This window comes from Prionailurus bengalensis, chromosome E4, assembly GCF_016509475.1.
Source record: "Prionailurus bengalensis isolate Pbe53 chromosome E4, Fcat_Pben_1.1_paternal_pri, whole genome shotgun sequence".
Taxonomy (NCBI): domain Eukaryota; kingdom Metazoa; phylum Chordata; class Mammalia; order Carnivora; family Felidae; genus Prionailurus; species Prionailurus bengalensis.
In genome coordinates, this window is record NC_057360.1 from 30,354,544 (window position 1) to 30,372,817 (window position 18,274).

The 18,274-nt window shown below is 49.1% G+C and overlaps 1 protein-coding gene across 4 annotated transcripts in view; it reads right to left on the minus strand.

Annotated features, from left to right (window-relative positions):
• Positions 1-7,866, minus strand: part of VASH2 (vasohibin 2) — a 41,507-nt gene extending 33,641 nt beyond the window's left edge. For 3 of the 4 annotated variants that reach the window (XR_006295416.1, XM_043568590.1, XM_043568587.1), the window contains exon 1: positions 7,591-7,866. Coding sequence is in view for 3 of the 4 variants with exons in the window: in XM_043568590.1 (XP_043424525.1) it covers positions 7,591-7,866 (276 nt within the window). In the remaining variant the exon portion in view is untranslated. The remainder of the gene's footprint in view (positions 1-7,590) is intronic. The other variant, XM_043568588.1, reaches the window with a different exon arrangement.
• Between the last annotated feature and the right edge of the window lie 10,408 nt (positions 7,867-18,274).

Below are 18,274 nucleotides of genomic sequence, written 5' to 3' on the forward strand. Positions count from 1 at the left end.
ATAGAAAAGATGGTAAGTGTGGGGAAATGTCCCAAAGAATCACCAGCCACCTAAGGGATCCTTGCAGGGGTGTCTGTTGGCCGGAGCCCCGCCATAGCCAGAGGGACTTGGTTCAGAGGTAGCCAGAGGGGCCAACCACCAAATTATTTCAACTCCCCCAAGCCCAGCAGAACCCACGAGAGCCAGATGGTGGGGTGGGACCAGGTGGCAGCTGGTCCTCAGAATAGCAGCCCGGTGGCGCCCAAGGGCTTTTAAAAACAGCTGCCTGGTTACCTCAGCCCTGGCCGAAAGAGTGCAGGAGTGGCGGCCACATTCCCCAAGCCCCAGCTGGGGATCAGGGCTGTGGTGGGGAGAGAAGCCGAGACAGCTGAGGGGATGATGTCATCAGGCTACAACTCACCCTGCTGTCTGGGACGGCTGGCTGGGGCTCGGGCTGGGGGGCCAGCTCCCAGCCAGCATCTCAGGCCACCGATGCCGCCACAGGATGAGGAGTATAAGCCAGGTGGGCTCCTTGGTGGGTAATTAGGAGACAGACACAAGGCCCCAGTCCCTGCTCTGCCACCTAACTGTGGACCCTGCTCAAGCTGCATGACCTCTCTAAGCCTGTTTCTTTCCTGATAAAATTGGAGAGTGTCACCTACTTCAAACCTTCTGGGCTGACTGTGAGGATTATATGCCCCAATGTATAAAGCAGGCAACTTCGGGCTGGAGCCTGGGTGGCTGAGTCAGTGAAGTATCCGACTTCAGCTCAGGTCATGGGCTCATGGTCCCTGAGTTCCAGCCCTCCATCGGGCTCTGTGCTGACAGTGTGGAGCCTGCTTGGGATTCTCTCTCTCTGCCTTTCCCCACTTGCGTTCTCTCTCTTTCTCTCTCTCAAAATAAATAAATAAATTTCAACTAAAAAGCAGGCAACTTGGAGATTGGCATTTGGTGCTCTTGAAGGCTAGGTGATTATTATTTTTTTATTATAGATTTTAAAAATGTTAATGTTTTATTTTTGAGAGAAAGAGAGAGAGTGCAAGCAGGGAAAGGGCAGAGAGAGAAAGAGAGAGAAAGATACAGAGTCCAAAGCAGGCTCCAGCCTCTAAGCTGTCCGCACAGAGCCCCACGCGGGGCTTGAACCCACAAACCGTGAGATCATGACCTGAGCCAAAGTCGGACGCTTACCTGACCAAACTACCCAGGCGCCCCAGAAGGCTATGTGATTGTTCATCAACAATGTGTTTTCAGGATCTAGACTGGGGAAGCCTGGATAGTCCTCACCTTCTGAAACTGGAAAACAGAATCAGCAGGGCCTGGGTCTCTGCACACTCAGAACATCGTGAAGATGCCTTCTCACCCTGATGAAAGAGGAGAAAACATCCACTTCCCCCTGGGACACGTCCTGACCATAACTTATCATCCTTAATTCATGAACAGTTCATACAAAGTGATGAGAAAACTCTTCAGGGGCTCCTGGTTGGCTTAGTCAGTAGAGCATGGGACTCTTGATCTCGGGGTTGTGAGTTCGAGCCCCATGCTGGGCGTAGAGCCTACTTAAATTATAAAAAATAAAAAATAAAACTGTTCAGGCCTTCGTGGAAAAAAAAACGGCCCCCAAAGGTAGAAGTAGCCCAGATGTCCACTAACAGGTGAATGGACAAAAAGTGGTATAGGAGCACCTGCTGGCCGGGTCAGTAGAATGTACAACACTTGATCTTGGGGGTCATGAGCTTGAGCCCCACATTGGGTGTGGAGTTTACTTTTTAAAATGTAGTATAGGGGCGCCTGGGTGGTTTATTCGGTTACACATCCGACTCTTGATTTCGGCTCAGGTCACGATCTCACAGTTTGTGAGTTCAAGCCCCAAGTCGGACTCTGTGCTGATGGCACCCAGTTTGCTTAAGATGCTCTCTCTCCCTGTCTCTCTGCCCCTCCCCCACTCATGCAGACACACACTCTCTCTCTTTCTGTTTCTCTCAAAAAAACACCAAAACATGTAAAATGTAGTATACACACAAAATGGAGTATTATTTGGCCTTAGAAAATGACATTTTGGCACAAGCTGTAACATGGATGAACCTTGAAGATATTATGCTAAGTGAAATAAGTCAGGCACAAAAGAAGAAATACTGTACGATATACCTCTTCTACAGTTGTCCCCCTTTATCCACAGGGCATACGTTCTGAGAACCCCAAGAGATGCCTAAAACTGCAGAGAGTACCAAACCCTATATATATTCTACGTTTTTTCCTACGCATACATACCGATGATAAAGTTTAATTTATAAGTTGGGCACAGTAAGGAGATTAACAACACCAATCAACAATAAATTAGAACAAGTATAACAATATACTGCAATAAAAATTATGTGAATATCATCTCTCTCCAACTCTCTGTGTACTCACCCTTCTCGAGATATGAGATGATACAGTGCCTACATAATGAAATGAAATGGGGTGAATGACGTAGGCATTGCCATGCAGCATTAGGCTACTATTGACCTTATGACCGTAGGTCAGAAAGAGGATCATCTGCTTGCAGATCTCGGGTAACCATGGGTGACTGAAACCATAGAAAGGGAAACAGTGGATGGGGGGGGGGGGGGGACAACTGTATGAGGTTCTTACAGTAATCAAATTCATACACAGAGAAAGGAACAGGGTGATTGCCTGGGACTGACGGGAGGAAGGAACAGGGAGTTAGCGTTTAATGGGTACAAAGTTTCAGCTGGGAGGAAGTAGTTCCCGAGGGGGAACGTGGTATTGTTGCACAACTGTGTGAATGTACTTAATGCATAGAACTGTACACTCAAAAATAGTTAAAATGGTAAATTATACGTTATGTATATTTACCACAATTTCTTTAACAGCCATGAAAAGACAATGCACAAAAGAAATGCAAATAGTGAATCAATTTTTGGAAAAAATTTCCAAGCTCACTAATAATTCAAGGAATGCAAAGCAAAGCCGCTGCTAAATGTCACTTTTCACCTCCAGTTAGCAGAGATCTTCTGAAATGCAGACACTCAATGCTGATGGGATGCTCTTATAAAGCGCGTTGGGAACATACAGTTGTACAACCTTTTTATAAAATGTCCATGGCATGCTCCCTTTTCTTCCCCCCTCCTTGATGGATCCTGAGAGTCCCTCCTCACGGTATTTTCCAGCCCTATTTCACCTGAAACCCTGGCCTAGATTTTCCATGGCCCTTCCCCTCAAGGTTCCTGTCTCCTGCCTCCTGCAACCGGCCCTTCAAGCTGCTGCCCAGCTGATGAAGGTGGAATCCAGAGGGAAGAGAGCAAAACCAGCCTCTCCACACAGGTGCTGTGCCTGTGGTCCGGGGTTGGGGGTCCTGGGAGGTGGGGGACAGGGTAGTAGTGGCATAGATGGGAAGACAGGTGTTCTAGAATAATGAAACAAACCACAGGCAAGGCTTTTGTGGTCAGGCTCTCTCTCATCCCATTCTTGGCAAACATAATTACCTGTCCAAAGAATGCAAGAAGTGATGTGAAGGGACACAGGTGTGTAACTGGCATCCCCACACACACGCGAAGGGGGAAAAGGAGCCAAGGAGGCAGCCAGAATGCTTAGCATCAGTAATCTTTAACAAGAAATAACAAGAAGAAAGCAAAGCCTTTTGCTGCTCCTGTTCTGGAAAATATAAGTGCCTGTGCAGGTACCAGGCAGAAGAATCTTCTCTGGCAACTTGGAGAAGCATAGAACATCACTCATGAGCCCCGGATGGACCCCAGGCCCCTGCATCCGGGGCAGCCAGGAACCTGTTGATGGTGGCCTGGTATGGAAGTCAAAGGGTCTCAACCTTGGGCCAAGCAGGAAAGACAGACCACGGTTCTGAATCCAGGACAGAGGAGGAAGTGAGCTGCCCGAGCGAGCTAGCAGGGGGACAGGCGGGGGGGCCCTGACTGCATGCTCTCACCTCATAGTCTCACACTTCTTCACTCAGGCAAAGCTGAGTCCTATAAAAGTGAATTATTTCCCAATTTAGAAACAACATGAGAACGAGGCACAAAACCCTGGGGTCTATAAGAAACCATTGTTGTTTCCTGTCGAATGCATCCTGGTTGCCCCTTGGAGAGTCCAGCTCCAGCCAGTCAAGAAAGGAGGAGCTGTTTCCTAGCACACTGTGCTATTTTTTCTAGGCCAGCGACTCTCTCCACCTCTCCCTTTCCTTCCTCTATCATCCTCCAAGTGACCCTGCTACTTTCTCGTACTTTCCCTGAAAACCCTGGCCGTCACCTAGTCAGCTGCTGACTTGGACCCAGCAACCACCAGAGGAGAGGCCTGCAGTCACATATTGAAAAGGAGGATTGCAGGGGAGGTGAGCCCCCCCCCAGGTGGGGGTACCTGGACCTGTGAACAGAACTTCCCACGGCTGCTAACAAAATGTCTCGCAAAGAAGGGTCATTCAGTCCTCCTCTTAAGCCTTTGGCACCTTCCCCTGTCCTTTTCTTTTGCTTATTGGTCCATATTCTTTTTTTAATTTTTCAAAATGTTTTGATTTATTTTTGAGAGAGAGAGAGAGAGAGAGCACAAGCAGGGGAAGGGCAGAGAGAGACAGACAGACAGACAGACAGAATCTGAAGCAGGCTCCAGGCTCTGAGCTGTCAGCACAGAGCCTGATGCGGGGCTTGAACTCATGAACCACGAGATCATGACCTGAGCCAAAGTTGGCTGCTTAACCGACTGAGCCACCCAGGCACTCCTTCTTAGTCCATATTCAATTGCCAAAAAAGGTTAGTCTCTCTGAAACTTTCCAACCCTTCTACCAGCCCCCACCACTCCTCTTCTGTCCAAAGTCCTCAGCAAGACACTGGTTAAAGGAGAAAAGGGCCCAAAGGACCCAAAGGAAAAAGTCTGCCAAGCTGAGTGCAAGAACAACCTTGTACCAGACAGGAGTGGCCCCCGGAAACAGATGTTTGGAAGCCAGCCGTTCCCATCTGAGGACCTAGGTAGGGGTAAGGGTTTGGGAAACGTCAGGACCTGGGAGAGGAGGCATGTCACGATGGAGTTCGGGTGGAGAACCAGCTATTACGATGCAACGTAAGAGAGAGAAATGTTAGGTTTTTAATTTAGGTTCAAAACGCCAAGGCCGATCCATGTTTGGCCCCAGGTTTTCCTGGCTTGGAAGGGGTTCTCCTGCGACTCTGGGTTACTGTGAAAGTACAATATGGTGTGGCTGCTATGTAAAAACAGGGTCTTGTTTTCTTTTGCTCTTTTTAAGAATACAACATTTAGCCACAGGTATAGGTCTCAGGGACTAGTAATCTGTGCTCTAAACTGCTCAGACAGCATTTAGAATACTGCATTTCAGGGATCCTGGGCAGCTCAGTTGGTTAAGCGTCCAACTCTTGATTTCAGTTCAGGTCATGATCTCACGGTTCCAGGGATCGAGCCCCACATTGGGCTCTGTGCTGACAGCGTGGAGCTTGCTTGGGATTCTCTCTTGCTCTCTCTCTCTGCTCTTCCCGTCTCTCTCAAAAATAAATAAACATTAAAAAAAAAAAAGAATATTGTGTTTCATATGTATTTATTTTAGAGGACTGTCTGGGGACAAACTAGCAAGTGTCCTGGAAAGAAGATGAGGAAAGTGTTTTGAACTGCAACTGTGACACCTAAGAAACAATGAAAGGAGCTACCTGTGGACAAAGAACTAAAGGAAGATGCCGAATGACCAAATGTCACCGTTCTGAGGACCTGTTCCAGGGCACCTCTGTTGTCACACAGATCATTGGAGACCTGGAGATACCTGGGTCACATCAGCAGGGATTAAAGAGTTGGAAAGAAGTTCACATGAAATCTGGTCTACTCCCATTTCGTAGATGAGAAAACTAAGGCCAGAGATTCTCAACGAGTGACTGAGGCCAAAACCCAGAGGTAACACAACCAGGACTAGAATTCAGTGCCTTCATTTTTACCCCAAGTCCCTTCCTTACTCCAGGAACGCCATGTCGTAACATCATCGCAAAGGAAGTCGACGTGGGTTACCCTGACTCACAGGGCAAAACAAGAATCAATGGTGATGGGGTGTGAGGGTGAAGAAGGCGAATTTCTGTTCCACCTAAGAGTTTCCCAGCCACCAAAACCCAAATCTGGCCAGGCTGGGACAGCTCTGTAAGGTGATGAGTCCCCCCAGCCCCAGGACATCTTGCAAAAGAAGAAGGAGGGAAGCCTGGTCTCCACCAAAACAAACGTTCCTGATTCCCGTAGAGAAAAGGGGTCGCCACACACAAGACCAGGAGGGACGATGAAGCCACAGTTAGAAGCAGGGCTGGTGATAAGGAGGCTGAAGTAGAACGGCAGCATGGGACAGCAGGAACAGGCCTCTGTCCCCTGTGGCCACCTCTCTCCCAGGTTTAAAGGGCTCCCAGCTCCTCCATAAGTAAAGCAAGGCTCGCTCAAGTAAGGGCAAAATCTGAAGTCAGAACTGCCAGCCAAGACCAATCTTGTTCTTGTGCTCAAGGAGAGCTCAGCAAGGGTAATTACAGCTGACACTGAAGCAGGAAAGATTCTCGTGGGGCATAATGAAGATCTCCTTGACCTACTGGTAATAAAACACTAACTGACTGCAGCAGGAAGCTTAAGGGCTCTGTCACTTCCCCCAAGGGCACACACAGCTTTCCGGCCTGCAGGGCTCAGATGCTCAGATCACCAGATGCTCCAGGTTGGGGCCTCAGCCAGATGGCCTTTCAGGTCTCAGGTCTGGCATTCCTAGACCAGCCCAGGAATCTTCTCAGCCACACCAGTGTCCCCAGGGGGCAAGGGAAACCATCTGCCATGCTCTAACCCCCAGGCTGTGCAGTATTTCTCCCCAGTTTGCATTTTGATGTCTTAGTGACCATGGCACATCTCCCTCCCTCCCTCCCTCTTAAGAAACGATAGCCTTGGCCACCAAACTCAATCGGCTCACTGATAGATAGAATGAGTTTCACTCCTGAGCCTCTTTCTCTATCCAGTGAGACTAATGCATCACGTGTCCTGGAAAGTCCCTTTGGCCATGGCCAAAACTCTTCTTTTTTTCTGGGACCTCAGATAAGCTGGGAAAAGAGATACTTCACCGCTTTGTAAGCTTCAGAGGTGAAAGTCACTGTCATGAAAAAAAAAAAATTGGCAAGAAGTCTAGAAATGATTCAAGCTGAGAAGTCTGGTTGGTTGCAAAATTCATTCACAGCCTAATAAATCATTTGCTAGGGAGAGACAGGGGAGGACCTACAGTTTCCAAAGAGGAAAAGTAGAGTGGGATCACTAGGGGGCTTGCGCCTTCTTGGCAGGGCTGCTGTTACCTGGCGGCCACAGCTTTTGCAGGACGATATCCATGGGGGCGAGTCAACAAAGTTTGGCTGGAGATTAAAGAAACCTTGGCACAACCAGACCTCACAGTCCCAGAGCAGCAAGCCCTCTACCTCTCCCTCCCCCACTTCTGAGACAAACATCTCAATGAAGCCAAGGGGCAGGGGCTGGCCGGAAGACTAGGGAGCGGAAGGGAGTCGCTAGCAGGACCGGGAAAATGGACACGGCCTCCGCTTGCTTTGCACAGACTGAAGTGCTCCCCTCCCTGCCCACCCCCTCGCGTCCATCGAAGCCTCTGACCTTTGCCAAGAACGTGGCGTTCCTGATGGCGCCCACCATTTCTCCCCCCTTGGGGTGCACCTTGGCCACGTGCATCCACATGCGCTCCCAGGTGTGGCTGTCGATGGGGAAGCCGCTCTTGTTAACGTGAAACAGCACCCCGCCGTCTTTGTCCTCCTCTTCCGAGCCCCCGCTGGTGGCGAGGCTCACGGGCCGCGCGTGGCTGCTCCGGGACCGGGTGCCTTTGGCGCCTTTGGGGTGGGGGCAGCGGTGAGTGTCGGCCGCGGAGCCGGTCATGGTGGGGCCAGGGCGGGGCGGGGGTGCGCGGGGCGGAAAGGGGGCGGCGGCGGCGGGAGGCGTGTGCGCGCGCGCGGGCGCCGCGCGGGGATCAGCGCCCCGCCGGGACGGCCTTCTCCATTGCTTCTGGCTGCCGCAGGACGCGCGAACCGGGAGCGGCGGCTGGAGCTCCGCTTACGGGCCGAGCCTGAAATCAGTGGAGACACAGCACACACCACGGGTAAGTGGACACCAGAGGAACCGAGGAGGGGCTGTGTCCAACGGCAGTGGGGCCTTGGAGTGTCCCCGCGTCACTCCCCGCTCCCCCCGTGCGCCGACAGACCCCCTCCAGGAATTGAACACGAGCTTCCAGCCCTGCAATTCCCGAGGAAGGCGACTCGAATTTTGTCCCAAAGCTTCACACACACCCCCAGGCACCGGGAGGGGGATACAAGGAGCGCGGAGGGTGCGGAGTGGACGGGTAGGGAGAAGAAAGACAGCTCGTGCTGCGTGAAGGAGCGGGAGGTCCCCACAAGGCTCCACGCATTCCTTGGTGCCAGATGTGGCCGAGCGCCAGCCGAGCCCAGAACGTGCCGGCACGTGAGCGCCCGGGCTGCCGCGAGGGCGCAGCAGCAGCCTCGGCTGGCAAAGGCGGTCCCGTTTCTGCCCGGAGGCCCGCCCGGGCCCTCCCGGGGCCGGTGGGCGAAAGGCGGCTGCAGTCCCAGGGACCCGTGCAAGTGGCCCCACCCGCCCCCTCCCCGAGTTCCAGCGCCAGGCACCCCGGGGGACTGGCTGCGGGCGGGGCGCGAGGCAGGCGCGCCGCAGCCCCGGGACCCTACCTCGGGCCGGCCGGCCTCATGGCCGGGGAGCCTCTCCGGGCGGCGGGGGCGGCGGGGGCTGCTGCGGCAGCTGCGGCTGCTGGGCCTGGGCCTGGGGCTGCTGGGGCTGCTGCGGCCGTCGCCTCATTCCATGTCCCATTCTCGAATGTTATTCTGTGACATATAACCGAGTCACCCGGGCAGCCGCCGATGTTCCGAACGCGTCCATTGGCCACCGCAACAAAGAGGGGCGGGTCCCGGGCTCGGGACTCTACAACCGGGAGCTCCGCGACGCTCTGATTGGCTCCGGGGGTTCCCGGGCAGGAGGGGAGAGGAACAGGGGGAGCTGGGCCACCACGAGAAATCCGATCGCTGTCTTGTCCTGGGAGCCCCGCGGGGCTGCGGCCGTTGCCCTTGGGACTTAAGACCAAGTTTCCCCAGGGGTCGTCGCACTGCGAGAGTTCGCACCTATAGGAAGCAGGGGAGAAACAAAGCCACCCAAGAAGTGACCCCGAGGTAGAGGAGGGCTTGTCCTTAGAACTTCGTTCCCTGAGGAAGGCTGCACACAGTCACCTGCCCCTAGCAGGGAGTGACAGATGGTTTAGGCTGGGCTGTCACACGAAGCACAAAATTAAATCTTTTTTTTTTTTTTTTTTTTTTTATCTCACATTAACCAAATTTTCCAAAATCAACAACGGGGCACAGCATGTACCCTCTGACATCAGTCATGATTAATAAATCCCTTCTAAGCCCAAGCTGATATGTGACAGTTAAACCCAGGAGGTCAGTCAGGCCCCAACTATTCTGTCATAGCTACTGAGTTAGAGAAGGGGTCAGAGAGAGGGATGGGGGAGTGGGAGCCTTTCCACACTCGCCAAGAAACACTTTTGCCTTAAAGGCATCTTCTTTTTTTTTTTTTTTTTTCTTAAGAAAAAGAAAAGCAAACTGAGATGGGAAGAGCAACAGACTACTGACCTGGGGGCTGGCTCTAAGTCCAGGTTTGTCACTTGGCTAAGCTGTGTGACTCAGGACAAGCTACTTGCTTGTTCTGGGCCTTAACTTCTCTTTCCAAAAAGAGAACAGATCCCCCACTGTAAGGTCTGTGCTGGCTCTGAAGTTCTGTGATTGTCTGACTTTTTCTTTTGGGGACACTTAGGAACCTAGCCAAATATGCTTTCTCTTTAAACTCCATGGAAGCTTTGAGAGGGTAGACAGTTGTGATAGCACTTTCTAAGTTAACCTGGAATTAAGAATTCTGTTGTTGGGGTGCCTGGGTGGCTCAGTCGGTTGAGCGACTGACTTCGGCTCAGGTCATGATCTCACGGTCCGTGAGTTGGAGCCCCGCATCGGGCTCTGTGCTGACAGCTCAGAGCCTGGAGCCTGCTTCTGATTCTGTGTCTCCCTCTCTCTCTGCCCCTCCCCCCACTCATGCTCTGTCTCTGTCTCAGAAATCAATAAACGTTAAAAAAAAAAATGAAAGAATTCGGTTGTCAAAGAGCCACTGATGGTGGAGGGATCATGGGCAGAGGCCCTGGGGTACCGTGGACAGCCAGGGCCTAGGGGGAGGAGACCTGGGTTCTAGACAATGAGAATAATAATTTAGGTCCATCTGGACAACAAGAAATGGGCCAATTCAGGAAGTTATCTGAATAATGCAAGTGAAATAGCACTCCTGAAAAAAAATCAGGAAACTGGAAGAAGCTTATCTTCTCACCACATAATTGCCTCAGGTTTCATTTCTTGATTAAAAGAAAGCATGCCTCTGTGAGTGATGTTTTCTCATCTTGAACATCCTTCCTCTCTTCCTTTCTCCCTCATCTCTCAAATCCATCGCTCTCTCCTTTTTTCCTCTGAGTTTCAAATCCAGGGGGGTGAGGATTTCAGGATGCAGACCTGTATGCACAGGGTGAAAATTTGACCTCACAATCCCTCAGGAGAAAACCGAGCTCTCAAAGCTCAAGTGATCAGACCAGCTGGCGAACATCGAAGAATATCTGGCAAGTTTCACCTTCCTTGGCATCAGTTCCCGGTGTCCCACTCAGGCCAAGTCCAAACAAGTACAATCACCCTGTTAAACCAGGACCTGGATCCTGCTTTACCTGAATCAAATCCTATGGACCAGAGAGGGTTATCAGTTCATGCTCCTGCCCCCAGCACCCCAGAACTCCCTGACAGCTGGGGGGAAAGCCTTTGTTGTTTTTCTCCAATATTCCAAATGTCTGTTCTCTTCTTCCCTGGGGGTGGGGTGCAGTAGGGACCCACATGACACGGTGTATAAAGAGAGCTATGAGATTTGGCTGCTTTCCCTAAATGGTGGTAAGAAGGCTTCTGCAGTGAACTGTGCTGTCCAAGTGCAGGACTGAGAGGCAGAGGGCCCTTTTGTTGAGAATTCTTTAGCATTAGAGAATTGTGCTTATTGTGTGGACCAGCCAACTCTATTCTTCACGTCCTTGTGTATTTCAGGTTACGTAACACCGAACTCAGGCCAGAGAGATGCTGGGTTTTGAAAGTTCAAGCAGTTAGTAAGAGTGACATAGCCTTCCATATGTACACACAGTGGGACAGAGCCAACTTGTGATTTGAACAGGGACACGTGCCGACTATTTGCTCAACCTCCGAGAGTATGAGGTTGACCTACTCTTCTATTTGTTGACATAATGACCAGAATAGCAGGGCTGTGTAGCGGAAGGTTTGGAACCAGAAAAACGGGTCAAAGAGTATCTCATTTTCCAAGTGCCAGCTGCTGGGGTCCCAAAGACACTGAAGACAGAATCCTACCTGACAGATCATGTTTCTGGCTCCACCACTTGTTGACGTTAACAGCCTATTAAGGGATATATCAAACACACCTTATATGCCTCCTCACGGTAGCTAGACCTTGCCTGTCTCCTGGCTCTACAGCTACCTCCACAGCTATAGACTTGTGCAGTCCAGCCACCTGGACCTGGCTAGTCACTTGCCCCAGGCAAGTCCCTCTTGGCTGCTGCTGCACAGCCAGGCTGGCCAGCCACACGTGCAGTCTCCGACTCTTCCACTGCTTCGAGACTCACATGAAATGCCACGCTGCAGGATGTGGCTTCTAAGCAGCCATCAAAGAGGATAGATGCATCCTAAGGAATTAATTCCCTGCGGGGAGCCTTTTGATCAATGAGAAAGCAGAGATGGGAGGGAGCTGGGCAGGTAAGTTCTCTTTCCTTCCTCCCTTCTATGGACTGTTCCGAGTCATGATTTTCCAACATAGCCTGTCTGGAGCTGTCCGTCCTGCGCGATTGAGCAGACATACCTATTGAATAAGCTTCCGAGGCTCTCTGCAGCTGGTGATGAAGCAGTTACCTGCATGATAACATACCACCTTGTGTTGCGTTTCATCCTTTCCTACTCCATTTCCCTTTTGGCTCGCTCTTGCTGCCTTCTCAGTCAGATTTACCTTTGCTTCTAGGTTCTGCTTTCTAGGGAAACTGAGCTAAAACAATGGGTTCCACAAGTGGTTCTAGAAAGCACATGCTTGGGTTGGATTTTGGGGTTATATTGCCTACCCGTCTGAAATCACTAGAATCCTTTGCTGATGCTGAGAAGGAAGGTAATAGCTCCGATATGCAAGAGCTCCACAGCTCTCACTTGTGTTTAACTGTGGTCAATTGGATGGAGAGCAAGGCATGAGGAGATCAAGTAGCTGTGGCCCTCAATCAGTTTGGAAACAATGATAATTATAAGGTGTGAGAGACCTTGGAAACAGAAAATGACAGGCTCAGAGCAGTTAATTACCAACTCACGGAATGCTCTGAAAGCCAGAGAGCCTCCATGGCAGCTTTAAGAGAGAGTCTTATTTCCTGCAACCACAGGATAGACTCTTCCAATCAAGCCCAGGACCTGATCACATGATAGCAGAACTGCAAAGGGTACTAATACGTGACCTTCACAGGCTTCCACGTCGAAGTCAGAGCCCTGATAGGGAAAGAGGGGGACCCAGAACCCTGGAATAGAGATGTCTCAGTGGGTGGGTATCTTGACCCTTCAAGTCCCTTGTGAATGCTCCTGCCCAGAGAAGACCCCACCCCCACCCCCCTCGGCTCTCCATGGCATGTTCGCCTCAAGACCACTTATTGCCTCCACCAATATCCAGAGTCAAGTGGTAGCACAGCCCACGGTGGAAAGAAGAAGCCCCGTTCCAGGAGCACCTGGGTGGCTCGGTTGGTTAAGCATCCAATTCTTGATTTGACTCAGGTCATGATCTCACGTTGACAGCACATAGCATGCTTGGGATTCTCTCTCTCTCTCTCTCTCTCTCTCTCTCTCTCTGCCCCTCTCCAGCTCACACATCTGTGCGCTCTCTATCTCTCTCAAAAATAAATAAAGTTAAGAAAAAGAAAAAAAAAAAAAAAGAAACCCTGCTCCAGGGATGAAAATCATACCTGCCAAAGATATTGTAGGGCTTGGCTAATGTGCACTGGCAGGAACTGTGGAAACGTGTGGATCTTGAAGATATTATATTTGGGGATGGGAGGGAGAAGCTCAATGAGGAGAACTCACTGATTTGGGGATACTCATACAAAACTAAGCATTTAGGGACGTCTGGGTGGCTCAGTCGGTTAAGCATCCGACTTCGGCTCAGGTCATGATCTCACGGTTCGTGGGTTCAAGCCCCACGTCGGGCTCTGTACTGATAGCTCAGAGCCTGAAGCTAGAGCCTGCTTCAGATTCTGTGTCTCCCTGTCTCTCTGCCCCTCCCCCGCTTGTGCTCTGTGTCTCTCTCTGTCTCTCAAAGGTAAATGTTAAAAAAAAAAAAAAAAAAAAAACTCCACATTTCATGCTTTAGCAAGGATGCCTAGAGCTTGTCCTAATCCCCATGTTTGCTTGGATGGATCTCTGAAGCCTGGTCTCAACAATAAGCAAAGTAGAGAAAGCAGACTTCCTTGTGTGGTGTTGAAGAAGGCATCAGAAGAGTCAGGAAGGAAGGAATATTAGAAGGGTTAATTCAGTATGGCTCCAGAACCCACCACCTGACTAGTTCCTGGGCCAGACCGGAAGACACTCCCCACACTAAGGCCATAAAGAATGCACTGGTACGGACGCAGTTGGTAGTGGCTGTCCTTGCAGTCCAAGGTGGATGGTAGTGAGGAGGGTGCTGTGTAACTAGGCTGCCTACTATTTGTGAAGATGACAAAAATCCCAGAATTGCAGAGGTGAGGTGGGAGCACTTACTCATAAAGGAAAAGGTGAACATACTTACCACAATGGACAGCAAGGTAGAGGAGCGCTCAGGGTCACTTTCTCAACATGGACTCATAATGCTGGCTAATAGGTCATGGTGTTCCTAAGGGAGGGGTATGCATATGATTTATTTTCCACGTCGAGCTATTTTTGAGAGTGAAAAGGTACACTAGTAGTAATGACATGGGGACAAGTGGTATACACCAGGACCATCCCAAATTGATAACCACCCTACCAAGGGGGGGATAGATGAGCCGTCACTTAGGCTATTGCTTGATTTGTATAATCAGAGAAAATGCTGGGGAGCAGAAGGCTTACTCTGGGCACCATAGCAAAGAATCATAGACCCTCACCTGATTTCCAAATCTAAGCCAAATCTGGCTCAAAGCTATTGCCACTGCTGAGTGAGCCCAGCTGGCCAACTGCAAAGACTGATACCAGGTGCTCTGTCTCACAGCATTCCTCAGATAGCCAGCTGGGGGCCGGTAAATTTATATGGACCTTCCACCCTGGAGGAGGCAGTGACTTGACTTTACCCCAATCAATATAAACACCATAAATGGGTTTGCCTTCCCTGCCCACGGGGCTTCAGATAGTATCACCATCCGAGAGCTTCCAGAATACCTTATCCATTGACATGTTACCTTATCCAACATTTCCTCAGAACAACAGACCCATCTGATGGTGAAAGATGGGGCAACAATGGGCTCATGAGCATGGCCTACTGGTCTTACCGTGGATCCCATACCCAGAAACAGCTGACCTGATAGTATAATGAAAAAGCCCATTGAAACTCAGTTAAGGCAAAGCTAAGGTACAACACTTTGCAGAGTTATGGCACAGCCCTCCAGGTTCTAATACGCTTTGAGCTAATGACCAATATATGGTACTGGTCCTTAAGAGCTAAAAAGAGTGAATTCAGGAACCGAAGGACAGAGGTGGACATGGTAGAAGTGGCACCTTCCACCATTGCAGCCAGTGACCCACTTGAGGGGATTTGTGCTCTTTGTCCCTGACACTTTGGACTCTGTTATGTGAGAGGTTCTGGTTTCCAGGGAGAAGGCTCTGCCAGGGTGCAGGTTCCACTGATCCGGAAGCTGTGACTGCTCCCCGCCACTTCAGGCCACAGGCAAGAAGAAAGGAGTTAAAGTATAGTAATTCGAATTACCCCGAGAGGTTTGGATGGCTTCTCCTGGATTGCAGGGAACCCAAGGGATTCACAGCTCCTGGTAAAGTAATAATTTTGCAGTGATAGCAGTTACAATTCAGTAAGGGTAGTTCCATTAAGAACTTCAAGACCTTCTCCCACAAATGAAGATGACCCAATCCAGATAAACCAGCTGAAGTGTTGGGCAAGAGTGAGGGACGTCTAGAAAAGGTAATGGAGAAGGAAGATGATGATATCAACTACGGCCTTAGGACCAGCTATAGTAGCTTGAATCAAGCAGACTATAGCTCTACTCATTGACTCTCTTCCCTAAGAGCTTCTAGACGATTGCAACTGGCCACAACATTGAAGGGAGCTTCATAACTGAACGGATTTGTATCTTTCTTGGAAAAAGGGTGAAATCCTCAAATCCAGACTATCCACCCACTCTCACCAGCAAAATGGATGTTTAGTGCAACAATGGATGTTAGTGTTTAGCCTATGTCCTCCCCGTCTTGTTGGGAATCAATATCGCATGGTGATTGAATGTAGTGAATCTGACTGGTGGAACTCAGATCACCTGTTTGTGCCCTCCCTGCAAAAAACAATTAGGGAGTTTTCCAGATTTTATCTTAGAGAAAGAAGATTCACATGGTGAGAAATTCCCCAGACGTAACCAGAGTGCCCAAAAGAGGCTGCACAATTCTGCAACTATTTGAGATGTCTGATAGGATTAAGCAAATGAGTTAATGCCCTGATATTGGTGTTTTCACTATGAAGAGGGAGCATGTAAACACGGAATGGGGAGAAACAAGGAAGGAGCCTGGGGGGAGAATTGGAGTTAGAGGTATTGATGGGAGCTCAGTCTTTCTAAATCCATAAGATGAATCTAATCATGAAAGAGTGTTGGACCCATCCAAAATAAGGAAAGTTCTGTTTTTAAAACTGTATATATTTTAAACTGTCAGTGTAATAAATGACAAAGAAAGTCAGTAGAAATGTTCCATATTAAAGAAGACCAAAGAGACATGACAACCAAATGTGACACCTGATCCAAACTACATCTTGAGGGGGCGCCTGGGTGGCTCAGTTGGTTAAGTGCCTGACTCTTGGTTTTGGCTCAGGTCATGATGTCATAGTGAGATCAAGCCCCACATCGGGGCTTGCTGACATTCGGGAGCCTACTTGGGATCCTCTCTCTTCCTCTCTCTCTCTCTGACCTTCCCCTGCTCTTTCTCTTTCTCAAAATAAATGAATAAACTTTTTTTTTTTTTAAACTGCACCTTGACCTGCCGGGAAAAAAAAACAGTGTAAATGTTATTATTGGATCAAGTGACAAAATAGTAATATAGATGTTTGATTAGATAAAAGTATTACATCTATATTAACTCTACTGAAGTTGATAAACTAAACTACAGTGATGAATAGGGACTATCCTGATTCTTATTCTTAGGAAATACGCACTGTGGTATAGAGGGGGAAGGGCCACTTACTTTCAAGTGGTCCAGAAAAAAACCACTGTGCACTTGCATGTGTGCAGAGAGAAAATGATAGAGGAAATAAGGCAAGATGTTAACAGTAGATGAATCCGGGTAGAGGGTATATGGACGTTCTTTGCACTATTATACTTGCCACTTTTCTGTTAAGTTTGAAATCATTTCCAGTTAAAAAAATTTTTGAAGGAGGGGGACTGAACAACCCTTGAAAACACAATAAATGTCTACTATAATAAGCCTGTGAGATAGGTGTTAATTATTTCCATGTTACAAAGGAAACAACTGAAGTTTTAAAAGGTTGGGGAACTTGCACAAGACGATATAATTAGTAAGTGTCAGAACTGAGAATTACACTTCGATTCACTTGATCAGCTACTTTTCTTTTTCCTTCTCTTCTTTTCTCTCTCTTTTTTTTTTTAATAGCAAGAAGAACATAGATTCAAATGGTAATCACAGACAATTCGTAGATGTCCTGATGACCAAAAAGTTTAACTGTCCTGATGCTTCAAAATTCTAAGGGACGTCCTTTGAATTTCAGGCTTATTTATTTTTCTAACTTATCCCCTGGAGAGGGGGTGCCAGAGGGCAGGGAGCATGGAGGAGAATTAGAAACAGAATGAATGAGACGAGGGGAGCCACCAGAGAAAGAACCACACTGGGGCCTAAATAATCCACTGGTAGCAGCGGGGGCCCTGGACAATGGTCCTTCCGGCCAGGTTTACGGTTCTAAGGTCCTTTGAGGACATTTGGCCAGAGGGAGCAGAAATTTAAGACTTTCTTGGATTACAGCTACTTTTCACCCAGAGAATAAGAGAATCATCTGCTGTAAAATTACTGTCTTCTCTCACAATGGCAGCTTTCAGAGAAGAAACCTGTTGTCCCCTTCTGAACAGTGCATTTGAAGGCTCTGTGCCTACCCCTTAACAAAAACTTCTTTGCTTTTAAACAACAAACATTCATTTCTCACAGTTCCAGAGGTTGGGAAGTCCAACATCAAGGCGCTGGTGAGGACCCTCTTCCTGGCTCATCGATGACCGGCTTCTTACCATGTCCTCATGCGGTCAAAGCAAAAGGGAGCTCCCTGGGACCTTTTTTATAAGGGTGCTGATCCCATCCATGAGGGCCCCACCCTTATGACCTCATCAGCTCCCAAAGGCCCCACCTCCTAATACCATCACATCGGGGGCTAGGATTTCATGAATGAATTTTGGAGGGACACAAATATTCACTCTGTAGCAGCAGCCGTCTTGCAAATACTTGGATTTGGCCTTTGTGGGGTTTTCCTGGGATCCACACAGAGAGGAGCAGTTGCTCGATGCTGTGGGATGGTTGGGCTATATGAGAAAGCTCTCCTTTTGATTTTAGGGTACTTCAGGAAGATGAAAATGAAGTAAGTTTTACAATATAGCCTTTCTGGGGTGCCTGGGTGGCTCAGTCGGTTAAGCATCCAACTTCAGGCAGATCATGATCTCAGTTGATGAGTTCAAGCCTGGCGTTGGGCCCAGTGCTAACAGCTCAGAGCCTGGAGCCTGCTTTGGATTCTGTGTCTCCTTCTCAGTCTGCCCCACTTGCATTCTTTCTCTCTCTCAAAAATAAGTAAGCATTAAATATACACATATATATATATATATATAGAGAGAGAGAGAGAGAGAGAGAGAGAGACAGAAACAGAGAGAGAGAGACAGAGACAGAGAGAGAGAGAGAAGGAGAGGGAGGCTTTCTGTCCCAAAGGAAAATGGGAACACGCTGACCCAGGT